The 13,153-nt window shown below is 44.3% G+C and overlaps 1 protein-coding gene across 1 annotated transcript in view; it reads left to right on the plus strand.

The window, feature by feature from the left end:
• The window catches only part of LOC137571098 (vomeronasal type-2 receptor 26-like), a gene marked incomplete at its 5' end in the record, with an annotated part of 76,862 nt that extends 64,888 nt beyond the window's left edge, over positions 1-11,974 (plus strand). Inside the window, 2 exons of the mRNA XM_068279779.1 lie at positions 5,593-5,719; positions 11,046-11,974. Coding sequence (XP_068135880.1) covers positions 5,593-5,719; positions 11,046-11,965 — 1,047 coding nt within the window. The remainder of the gene's footprint in view (positions 1-5,592; positions 5,720-11,045) is intronic.
• Between the last annotated feature and the right edge of the window lie 1,179 nt (positions 11,975-13,153).

The raw sequence follows: 13,153 nt of genomic DNA on the forward strand, positions 1-13,153 counted from the left end.
AATCCTATACCTATTTCCTCAGTGCTATTTAATATAGTCCCATTGGGGCCTATTATTTTTTCAATGAAGTTTTCTGATTTTTGCTTTTGAAGCAGGCCTGCGAGAACTTTCCCGGGTGTATTACGGCCGAGTACTAAAACTTTTTTATCGTTTCTAAGCTGTTTTATCATTTTTTCGTTTAGTATTTTATTAATCTGAGTTCTGATAGTTTGCAGTTTCTTAGATATTTCGGTTGTGATTTTTTTTTATTCAAAAACTCCGACTGACCTAATTCGGCTAACAGGTCCTCCAGTTCCTTTTTTTTTTCTCTATTCCTCCTGATGCCATATTTTATGAGGACACCGCGAATCACACACTTCATTGTATCCCAGAGGGTCTGCTCTGAAACATCAGGAGACCTATTCAACAAGTAGAAATCACTAAGACTAGTTTTTATTTCGGTGATCATGTCAGGTATTGAAAGTAGTCCCAGATCTAACCTCCATTCTCTTCTTGTAACTTGTTCCTTTTTCCATGTCAAGGACATAAGGATTGGGGCGTGGTCTAATAGTGTAAAATTGCCAATCTTAATCTCCGTAATATTTTGTATCAAATCCTGAGGATGAACCAGAAAAAGATCAATACGAGTGTATGTCTGATGTCTTGGAGAAAAAAAGGAATAATCTCTTTTATTTGAATTAAAAACTCTCCATGCATCAAGTAACTTTTCTGCATGTAGAGATTTTTTGCATTGCTTTGAACTTTGTGTATATGTAAACAAGCCAAAATACAATCCAAACTAAAATGAGTCTGGACAGTGGAAGCTAACACAGGAACGTTTGAAGTTTACATATGACAGCCTACTGGAAGTGAGTGAGGTGGTTTGAAGTCTATGTGTAAAAACAGGAAAGCTTTGAAGGTTGCATATCACAGAAAGGATATGACAATCTGAGAGATTGCATTAGTTTTGGGACTAAACATTAAATACCCCCGGGCCACACTGCGGACTATATAAGTGGCCTAGGATAGTCACAACGGGTAGCTCCTTGGAGATAGCAAAGACGCTAAAACTGCCCCGACTACTGGTCAGAAGCTGCGTTCTCCCGCAAACAACGCTCTGTATATGCTGGTAACATTTATTTCCCTGTTATTTTATGCAAACTGTCTTGTGTGTATCTTTGTAATTTTTATTTTGTAATTTTTACTTTGTTTTTGTAAATCTTTTGTATATATTATTTTCTGCATTGTTCCACTTTTTTTTTACTAAGCTAACGCTCATAGCCTAGAGAGACTGCAGTGTGATTAGAGATGGGCCGAACGGTTCGCCGGCGAACGGTTCCAGGCGAACTTGGGGTGGTTCGCCTTCGCAGAGAACCGGGAACCTTTTTTCAAAGTTCTGTTCGCCCATAGACTTTAATGGCCGCCGACTTTAGCGGTTAATAGCAAAGTCCCCTTGCATAGTAAAAGCACCAAAATTGTTGGAAATGTTAAGTGGAATAGTGGGAACAAGAGGAATTTTTTTTTTCAAAAAGACATTATACTTTTGAGAAAATCAATTTTAAAGTTTCAAAGTAAAATGAGCTGATTCATAAAAAAAAGAACCGATTCATTAAAAAGAACTGGATGATTCGTGAACTGTTAGTATAGCAGAGAATGCGTCCTGAGCAGGACGTGAAGCTGCCGGCTCCGCTGCTGTCTCTCCCCACCTGCCTGCACCTGTCACCCTCACCTAGCCTGGCACCCATGGGTGCACCGGGTGCCAGGCTAGGTGAGGGTTACAGGTGAGGAGGTGGGGAGAGACAGCAGGAGCCGGCAGCTATGCGTCCGAAAGGATGCATTCTCTACTATGTGGGAAGCATCAGAGATATTCAATCAACTTAATTGAAGATCGCAACATAAGAGGATACATTGTTCGTTGGATCGTTTACCGTGGATATTGGCGTGGGAAATCTCACACCATTTCAAAGGGCAATGGCTCAGCAGTGGCACATTTTCTAGCATTGTAGGAACTGTTAGGGGGATCATAACTGGTGAGTTGCGGGCCCCTAGGCCAAAGAGGTCATAACCTAGGGTCACAAAAACCTGTTTATTTGGGCAATTTCAATGGTGGAGATTCTGACGAAGATAAATTGCAGCCATGGCCGTTAGAAACGTCTGAATCTCACGACATGTCTCATGCAGGTAGAAGGCATACTTTTACTCCAAAGTTGGGTTCCATACATCTCTGCAAACCAGAGTTACAGGGGTGCAAAAGTGGTCAAATCCCCCATAGGCTTTCATTGGGCCTCCTATTTAACTTTCCAAAATCTCACACCATTTCAAAGGGAAATGGCTCAGCAGTGGCAAATTTTCTAGCAGTGTAGGAACTGTTAGGGGGATCATAACTGGTGAGTTTCGGGCCCCTAGGCCAAAGAGGTCATAGCCTAGGGTCACAAAAACCTGTTTATTTGGGCAATATCAATGGTGGAGATTCTGACGAACATAAATCGCAGCCATGGCCGTTAGCAACGTCTGAATCTCACGAAATGTCTCATGCAGGTAGAAGACATATTGTTATACTTTTACTCCAAAGTTGGGTTCCCTACATTTCTGCAAACTAGAGTTACAGGGGTGCAAATGTGGTCAAATCCCCCATAGGCTTTTATTGGGCTCCCTACTTCACTTTTCCGCTTTCATTGGGCTCCCTATTTTACTTTTCACCCAAGGTGGGTGCCAGCCTAGGTGGGGGTTGACAGGTGCAGGCAGGTGGGGAGAGACAGCAGGGAGAGCCAGCAGCTTCACGTCCTGCCTAAGATGCATTCTCTGCTATACTAACGGCTCAGGAATGAGCCAGATCTTTTTAATGATTTGGTTCTTTTTTAATGAATCGACTCTTTTTTTAACTTTAAAATCAATTTTCTCAAGAACTATAAGGTCTTTTTGAAAACAAATGTTTTCCTCTTGTTCCCACTGTTCTTCTTAACATTCCCAGTATTTTGGTGTTGCTAGCTTTTAAAGGGGCTTTGCTATTAACCGTTAAAGCCGGCGGGGGTATATTTTCCCACGGTCAGAAGGAGAATTTACATTGAAACTTTAAAATTGATTTTCTCAAAAACTATAAGGTCTTTTTGAAAAAAAAATGTCCCTCTTGTTCCCACTGTTCTTCTTAAAGGGGCAGTATAGCGAACAATTGTAAAATTTAAAATATGAGCAAACATAGACAAATAAGAAATACATTTTTTCCAGAGTAAAATGAGCCATAAATTACTTTTCTCCTATGTTGCTGTCACTTACAGTAGGTAGTAGACAATGTGACAGAAGCGACAGGTTTTGGACTAGTCGATCTCTTCATAGGGGATTCTCAGCATGGCTTTTATTCTTTGTAAAGATATTCCAGAAAAAGGATTTAACCTGCTGAGCGGTCTGGACGAGCTCAGCTCGTCCAACACCGCCAGAGGCTGCCGCTCAGGCCCTGCTGGGCCGATTTTTGTCAAATAAAAAGCAGCACACGCAGCCGGCACTTTGCCAGCCGCGTGTGCTGCCTGATCGCCGCCGCTCTGCGGCGATCCGCCGCGAGCAGCGGCGAAAGAGGGTCCCCCCAGCCGCCTGAGCCCAGCGTAGCCGGAACAAAAAGTTCCGGCCAGCGCTAAGGGCTGGATCGGAGGCGGCTGACGTCAGGACGTCGGCTGACGTCGATGACGTCACTCCGCTCGTCGCTATGGCGACGATATAAGCAAAACAAGGAAGGCTGCTCATTGCGGCCTTCCTTGTTTATTCTGGGCGCCGGAGGCGATCGGAAGATCGCCTCCGGAGCGCCCTCTAGTGGGCTTTCATGCAGCCAACTTTCAGTTGGCTGCATGAAATAGTTTTTTTTAATTTAAAAAAAACCCTCCCGCAGCCACCCTGGCGATTTAATCAGAACGCCAGGGTGGTTAAACAATGATGCTGGCCAGCCTCCCTGCTCGCTACACAGTTTTTTGGCAGTTAGACAGAGCAACTGCCATTCACTAAGTGCTTTTGAAAATAAATAAATCCCTGAAAATCCCCCCATGAAGAGATGGACTAGTCCAAAACCTGTCGCTTCTGTCAGATTTCTACTAGCTACTGTGACAGCAACATAGGAGAAAAGTAATTTGTTGCTCATTTTACTATGAAAAAAAAACAGACTTCTTATTTGTATATGTTTGCACATATTTTAAATTTTACAATTTTTCGCCATAGTGCCCCTTTAACATTTCCTACAAGTTTGGTGTTTCTAGCTTTCAAAGGGGCTTTGCTATTAACTGCTAAAGTCGGCGGGCGTTTAATTTTCCAACGGTCAGAAGGAGTTATTTTAAAATGATTTTCTCAAAAACTATAAGGTATTTTTGAAAAATGTTTTTCCCCTCTTGTAGTCACTGAAAGATCTCAGGTGTTAGACACCTTGAAACAGCTTTTCCATCACTTTTCTGGCCAGCATAAATGTTTCTAGTTTTCAAAGTTTGCCTCCCCATTGAAGTCTATTGCGGTTTGCGGAAGTTCGTGCGAACCGAACCTTCCGCGGAAGTTCGCGAACAGGGTTCGTGAACCGAAAATCGGAGGTTCGGCCCATCACTAAGTGTAATTTACATTACAAAGTCCGTGCCTGATTGTGCCGTGCTACTGTACGATTGTACTGTGTGTGTGCATGGTGTTTCCGTATTCGGCCTAAAGCGCAAAGCTGACCCGACTACGGAAACACGGATTGCGTGCAGATCACTTGACAGCAAAGTGGAAGTGTCTAGCGGCAGCCAGTGGTGGCAGTGAGAAGTGCTTTGAGGGGAGACAGCCTTGTTGTAGCTTAAATAAGGCTGCTCCCCTCTCGATCTGGTCAAACCCGCAGTTGGGAACCGTATCTGCAGGCTTGCCGCGGGGCGGGTTCCTGACACTCTGCTGGTGGTGCCTAACCCTAAGAACCCCAGGTGGTGCCTAACCATAAGACCCCCCCCAGGTGGTGCCTAACCCTAAGACCCCCCCAGGTGGTGCCTAACCCTAAGACCCCCAGGTGGTGCCTAACCCTAAGACCCCCCAGGTGGTGCCTAACCCTAACACTCCCCTGGTGGTGCCAACCCTAAGACTTCCCTGGTGGTGCCTACCCCTAAGACTCCCCTGGTGGTGCCTAACCCTAAGACCCCCCAGGTGGTGCCTAACCTTAAGACCACCCAGGTGGTGACTTACCCTAAGACTTCCCTGGTGGTGCCTAACCCTATGTCCCCCCGGTGGTGCCTAACCCTTACCCCCCTAGTGGTGCCTAACCCTAAGACCCCCCCCACCACCACCATCACTTGTGATGCCTATTGCTACCCCCCCCCCCCCCTGCACCACCAAATCAAAAATCTTGCCTGTAAAAGGGTGCCCTTTTGTAGCAGAATAAAAAACCTTGTAGTTGAAAACCTTGTAGCTGAATAAAAAATAAGGGCTACAAAGGGGCGCCCACTTGTAACCTATATCGAAACTTCGGTGCCCTTTTCACCACCTTGTAGCCCATATTTGCAGAAATAACATTGATGTCTATGGAGGTGCCCTTTTCATACAGGCAGCTCAGGCTCCCTTTTCAACGGATCCCGTGTTATGCTGCTTTCAATGATAAATGACGAGTTCATTATTCCTTCCCAGACTCCGCCCAGCTCTGTGTGCAGTGTGAGCTGCCTCCCGGGATATCACAGAAAACCTAAGGAAGGATTCCACAGGTGCTGCTATGACTGTGCCCCGTGCCCAGAAGGAGAGATCACTAACGCCACTGGTGAGAGCGTAAATATCACTGTATAATCCTACGGGTCTACCTCATTCATAACGCTCTTCAGAAAGAAGGAATATCGTATCTGCATACTTCATACTGCTTAGACCTTTTAGTGTCCACAATCCTCTGGCAGGGAAGCAGTAAGGGTGGAGATAAACCTTACCGTAAGGCACTATAGGCATGAACCTAAAGACGTATGATGATGTTAAGGCGGCTCACTCTCCTCCCCAAGTGCCTCCCTCCGGCCTTATCTATGCAGACTCCTGATGAGAGAGTGAATGAAAGGTTACTCACCCAGCTCTTGGGATTTCACTGACAAGATCTCCCTTCAGTAGGGGGCACCACTAGCTACTTTATACTGAGGGTACCTCCGGCTACCTAATATTAAGGGGCACCTATAGCTACCTAAGTTGGGGAAGAGAAGTAAGGGAAAAGTGACAGCTGGGACAGCCAGCACACTTGTGGTACGGCAGGGGTTTGTAGGTTCATGGAAGGTGAAGTCTAGGGAGCAAGGACATCTGTGCCTATAGGCTCCTGTAATATGAATCAGGGCCTGACCTTTAGTGTCTAAAGCAGATGCTAGGTGATGAATGAAATCCACCTTTTGAGGAAATTCCCCATTTTCTCAAGGCTTACACAAGGCAGGGAATAATCCAATTTAAAACAAAAACAAGTTTGATCTTCTGATGTCTCTTCACAAAATCTTGACAAAAAAAAATGAGATGAACATCTCCGTGATTTCTCCATCTCTGATAAACTGCTGACTGCCAGGTCTTGGGGAACCCCAAACAGAACATTGAATATAGCTCTTGGCAATATTAGATCCATAACCTTATGGTTAGAATTTTGCAAGAGAGGGGGGAGGGTGCAGTGCCACCTTGGATAAGAGGGCTAAGGGTTGGGTTAGCTAAACATGGTGCCTCAGAAATACAGAAATAAACAGTAACTCGCTGCCTAAGGCTCACTGATGTCCCTTTTAAGGTAGCCATACACTGCTCGACTTGCCATCAGATCGACCAACAGATAGATCCCTCTCTGATCAAATCTGATCAGAGAGGGATCGTATGGCTGCCTTTACTGCAAACAGATTGTGAATCAATTTCAGCATGAAACCGATCTGCAGCTGCTGCTGCTGCCGCCAGAGTTGAGCGATGCAGCTGGTATCAGACAAGAGGGTCTCCTGGGACGAGTAAAGGTTCCAGGCATGAGATATCTGGAGGTTAGTGTGGAAATGTAAGGAGGTGACCACTTATGTAGAGTTTTTTATGATAGGATGAGGAGATTAAACTGGATCCTTTGGTAATATGTAGCCAATGGAGAGATTTACAGGAAGGAACTGCGTCAGAGGATGAGAGGAGAAGTGGATAAGAAGGGCAGCAGAGTTCTGTAGGGACTGGAGAGGGGCCAGTCTGGTTTTAGTATACTGCAGAGTAGGGTGCTACAATAGTCCAGAGGGATACTGTATGCATTGGAACATGTACAAGAATTTAGATGCCTCCTGTGAAAGGAAGGGATAGATTCTGGAATTGTTCTTGAGATGGAAGTAGCAGGAGGTAGTTCATGTGTTAATATGTGGTCTAAATGAGAGCCCAGCGTCCAGAATTACACACAAACAGATATGTTTAGGAGTTGAGGTTGGGGTGGTTTCTATATTAATTGTCACTATGGGTGGGGGAGCAGAGAGAGAAGTTGGAAATATCACAAAATCTCCATTTTAAGTTTAAGAAAACAATATGATATGAATGTAGAGACAGCAGATAGACAGTCAGGGACTCAAGCTCATTTTGTTGACAGGGATGCTCGGATACCACTTTTTAAAATCTGAATTGATTCGGATCCGGATAGCTAGAAATCTGGATCTGAATTGAATATCCGTATCCGAACGTTCTGGTATCCAAATAGAATCTGATACCCAAACCCATTAGCTGGGTAAATCCAAATTAATTTGGATATCTGGATAGAAAACCGGAAGTGGCCTTTAAATTGCTTCCAAAACGTTTTTTAAAGTAAATGATGCATGAAGCATCATGTTTTTTTTGTTTTGGTTGTAAATTAACCCATTCGCGTTCCGTCATTTTCACTTGAGAAATGTTCACCTCCCATTCATTAGCCTATAACTTTATCACTACTTATCACAATGAACTGATCTATATCTTGTTTTTTCCGCCACCAATTAGGCTTTCTTTGGGGGGTACATTTTTCTAAGAGCCACTTTACTGTAAATGTATTTTAACAGGAAGAATAAGAAAAACACGGAAAAAAATCATTATTTCTCAGTTTTCAGCCATTATAGTTTTAAAATAATACATGCCTCCATAATTAAAACTAATGTATTGTATTTGCCCATATGTCCCGGTTATTACACCATTAAAATTATGTTCCTATCACAATGTATGGCGACAATATTTTATTTGGAAATAAAGGTGCATTTTTTCCGTTTTGCATCTATCACTATTTACAAGTTTAAAATAAAAAAAAAATATAGAAATATTTCATCTTTACATTGATATTTAAAAAGTTTAGACCCTTAGGTAAATATTTACATGTTTTTTTTTTATTGTAATGTTTTTTTTTTTTTTTTTATTAAACATTTTATTTGGGTATTTTTGGGAGGGTGGGATGTAAACCATAGTTTTATAATGTAATTGTGTGTTGTTTTTAATTTTTTTTTACTTTTAGTTGTAGTTTTACTTTTTGGCCACAAGATGGCGGCCATGAGTTTGTTTACATGACGTCACTCTAAGCGTAACACACGCTTAGAGTGACGCAGGGGGGAGGCAACGGCCAGAAAAAAACACAGCTTCCGAGAGAAGCTGTCGCTTTTTCAGCGGGGGAGAGGAATCAGTGATCGGGCACCATAGCCCGATACATTGATTCCGTGGCTACCGAATCCGCGGCTGGGAGTGCGCGTGCACGCGCGCGATCGGCTGCGGGAGCGTGCGGTAGCGCGCATGGTTCCTGGACATAGTTTCTATGTCCAGGAACCAAAATAGGTTAACATCAGAACTAGGCTCCAGACTGCGGTCATGCAGCTCACAATGGGCTTGATTCACAAAGCGGTGCAAAGTGTTTGCACGCCTGTGAAAAGCCCTTTATCACGCCTAAACTCAGTTTAGGCGTGATAAGAAGAAACTCGCGCGATCTCCCGTGCGCAAAGTTTTGCGCACGTAGCGCACCGCGCTGCGCGCGCAGTGTACCGTGCTTCGCGCGCAGCGTCCATTGAGCCCTATGGGACTTTGCGCGCGCAGCGCGGTGCGCTACGCGCGCAAAACTTTGCGCGCGGGAGCTTCGCGCGAAGAGCAGCACAAATCGGTGATAACTCAGCTTTGCACGGCTTATCACGCCTAAAGTCTTTTAGGCGTGATAACTGAGTTATCACCGCTTTGTGAATCAGGGCCATTGTGTCCAAAATCCAACCACACAACTGGGACATCACAGTTTTCAGCCCAGACACCTCAAAAAAATTACACAGCAATTGTGTTTTGGGTTAAATATAGGTGGTATTAGCACAGCAGCTCCCCCTGGTGGTGGGAGCAGCACAGGCAGCAGGAGCAGGGCAATGCAGCAGCAGCAGGTGTAACATGTGCCAGGAGCATGCCGGAGATTGTACCGTGTCTGTGGCACGTAGCGTTGGTACCACGGCTGTAAAAAAATTGCGAACCAGGTGGCTTAGTTAGTAATAGTTAATCAGGAGGAGACAGGAGGTTGTGGTGGTGGTGGTAAAGGGTGGTAAGGCAGGCATAGTGATTCCCAAACACTTCATGTCCCCCTCTTGCCAACAACAGGGAAAGATTCGCCCAACAGTGTCTGGCAGCGTTTTTTCCTTGCACGGGAAGCGGCGGAGGGAGCAGAGGAGGCCACCATGGATTGGCTGCCTGAACAGGCCTCAGTGTCGGCAGGAGTGGCAGAGGGGGTTCTGGTGCTCCAAGTCTGACCACTGCCAGCTTGCTGTGAACAGGAGTGCTGGTGGGGGTGGAGGTCTCAGTTTTAGAGCTGATGGTGGCCAGCTCATCCACCATCAGCTGGAAAATGGCCACTACACACTGCTGCGTCTCTGCAGCGTGACTCCCCCTAATAGCTGGACAGCCAGTGGGTAGCGGCAGAATGGACACTGACGTGGCAGAACTGCTGACGGTGGCCGCAATGTTGCTCCCTCTCCTCTTGGCCTTGCTGTCCCTCCCCCGGCTGCCAGTGCCAGTAAACATAGTACAACTTATATGTGATGATGTCACCAGATGATGTGGGGTACTTGTTCTTTATTAAAATCGGGGTTGGACTTTAAAGAAAATCAGCACGGAGTGACAGACAGCAGAGTAGAAGACAGTGCACACTAACTGTCTAACTGTCACACTGACACTGCTCAGCACAGCAGCACTGCAGTAATCTGTAGTAAGCTAACACAGTACTACTCTAACAACTAACTAGCACTGCAGTACTAACTACACAATAACACAGTAATCCTATTCCCTAACCTATACTGTAGCTAAGGCTAATACCAGGCCAGCAGCAGGCCTGGCCTGTGCGCAGCACACACACAGACACAGGACCTAACTAGCAGCTGCTGCAGCACAGAGTCTGACTGTCACTGAATGAAATCAAACAATTACACAAGCTAGCTAACTAAAAATCAATAGAACAATAGTGTAGTGAAGGTGTTTAGCACTCAAAACGTTAGGTTTATTACTGTATACAGCACTTGCTAGGCCAGCAGCACTGGAGATGTCTCTCAGTGAGAAGTCACAAGCAAGGACGAGACTTCTCATTGTGGAACCCCTCCTTATATACAGGAGGGGCTTGCAGGGTTCTCTTCTGTGATTGGTTGCTAGGGCTTAGGCTGGGAGCACTCTGATTGGCTCAATGAAGTCATGGAGTAATTTCCATGGTTACCGTATCCGGATTTGGATATCCGACCTAAGTATCCGACCAGATTCCGGATTTCAGATAGATGTCCGAGTTAACTCGGATAGTGTTATTCGTATTTACACAGATATTCCTAATCCGAGTTCGGATAGCGGAAAAAGTTCGGATTATCTGGGTAGTTCGGATACCCTAAATCCGGATGAGCATCCCTGATTGTAGATAGGTCAGAAGCTGATAAATAGATTTGGGTGTCATCAGCTTGGGGTGATATTGAAAACCAAAAGAGCTTACTAACTGTCCGAGGACAGAGCCTTGAGGTACACAGAACAACACACAGCAGGCCTGGAGAGGAGTTAGTATTGGAGTAGGATACATTGAAGTAAAGTGTAATGATGACACTGCTTTGATCTTTTTTAATTCCCAAGAATATTTTTTCTTTATTTTTTTACTGATAGTTTTTGTTTTGTAGATATGGAGAGATGCTTGAAGTGCCCGGAGTATAGCTGGTCTAATGAGAGAAGAGACACGTGTATTCCAAGGACTATTGTGTTCCTATCTTATGGAGATACACTTGGATCGTGCTTTGTTCTTGCTGCACTTTTTCTATGTTTCTTGACTTGTGTTGTGGTTGGTCTGTTTGCCAAACACAAAGAGACAGCTGTTGTAAAAGCCAATAATAGAAATGTCAGTATGGTCCTTCTCCTCTCACTGATCTTGTCCTTCTTGTGTCCTCTGCTGTTCATCGGACTTCCCACCAAGGAGTCTTGTATTTTCCGCCAAGTGGCTATGGGGGTTCTTTGTACCATTTCAGTGTCTTCCGTTTTCTCTAAAACAGTCACTGTTGTCTTGGCTTTTAGAGCTACCAGACCAGGCTGGGCACTAAGGAGATGCCTGGGTAGACATTTTTCTGTATCTCTTCTGATGGTGTGTTCTTCTGGGGAGGTTATGATCTGCATCTTCTGGTTGGCCATCTCTCCACCATATCTGGAATATAACACCAAGGTAGAAATTGGAAAGATGATATTTCAGTGTAACGAGGCCTCTGTTACTGCTTTCTATGCTGTGATCGGCTACATGGGATGTTTAGCTGTGTTGAGCTTTATTGTAGCATATTTGGCCAGGAAACTTCCGGACGCCTTCAATGAAGCTCAGTACATCACCTTCGGCATGCTGGTCTTCTGCAGTGTTTGGATTGCCTTCATCCCAGCCTACCTCAGCACCAAAGGGAAGTACATGGTGGCTGTGGAGGTCTTCTCCATCTTGGCCTCCAGTGCTGGACTCCTGGGCTGCATCTTCATTCCCAAATGTTACATCATTCTGATGAGACCAGAACTGAACATTAGGTCTAATTTGATGACGCAAGAACAGGTGAAGCCAACTCTAAAGTAAAAAAACAAAATGCACAATCCCATGCTAGTTTATATAGACTTTTAAATTAAAAAGTACATCTTTGTAACAAATAATTGCAGCATGTTCAACAAAATTATAGGTTAGAATGAGACAGGAAATCGAGGTTGAAACCAACAGATGGTTTGTTCTGACTCTAACTAGTCTTTACTAGAGTTAGTGCTCATCAGACATTGCAGTACCTTATTTAGTTCACATAGTCTGGTCCAATGTCCTGATGAAATGCTTGACTGAGCGAAACGGTGGTCAACCTCCGAGTCCACACTGACTTCTCCCTCACTATCACCAATGTGAGTCTGCTTTTCTGCTTTGGATAGGAAACATGCAATTTGTATTAATGTTTTAGCCAGATGAAATAAATATTGTCATTTCAAGGATGGCTCCTCTACTACCTCTACCTTCAGCTGGTTGAATTTAAAGCATACCTGAGGGGACATGTGATATGATGAGATAGACAATGGTATGTACAGTGCCAAGCACACAAATAACTATGCTGTATTCCTTTTTTTCTTTCTCTGCCTGAAAGAGTTAAATATCAGGTATATAAGTGGCTGTCTCAGTCCTGACTCAGACAGGAAGTGACTACAGTGTGATAGTGATGAGCGAAAATGCAAAAAATTTGATTTGCTGAATTTTTGCTGAATTTTCGCCTAATTTCGTTTCGACAGGCAAAGTTTCATTTGAATTTTTTTGCGCTAATTTTCGCCTAATGCCCGTTATTTTCGCATTACTTGTGTATTATTGCGGACATTTTTTTCCGCATAAGGGCATTAGCGTCCACATACAGAGACGTTTCTTGCGTATTATTGTGGACATTTTTCCGCATAAAGGCATAAGCGTCCGCATAGAATGAATTTACATGCGGATTATTGCGGACACTTTTCCACATAAGGGCATAAGCATCCGCATACAATGGATTTCCATGCGGATTATTGCGGACATTTTTCCGCATAAGCATTCGCATACAATTTTTGATGCTGGTCGAAAAAGCAAATATTTCTGAAGATTTTCGTGAAAATTCACCGGTTTTCGAAAACGGGATTTTTCGATGCGAAAATGACTTAGCCGAATTTTCGCAAGCAACACTGCAGTGTGACCCTCACTGATAAGAAATTCCTCTTTTTACCTCTTTTTTGCTCTCAGAAGCCATTTTCTGCTAGGACAGTGTTT

Source organism: Hyperolius riggenbachi, chromosome 4 (assembly GCF_040937935.1).
Source record: "Hyperolius riggenbachi isolate aHypRig1 chromosome 4, aHypRig1.pri, whole genome shotgun sequence".
In the NCBI taxonomy this organism is placed as follows: domain Eukaryota; kingdom Metazoa; phylum Chordata; class Amphibia; order Anura; family Hyperoliidae; genus Hyperolius; species Hyperolius riggenbachi.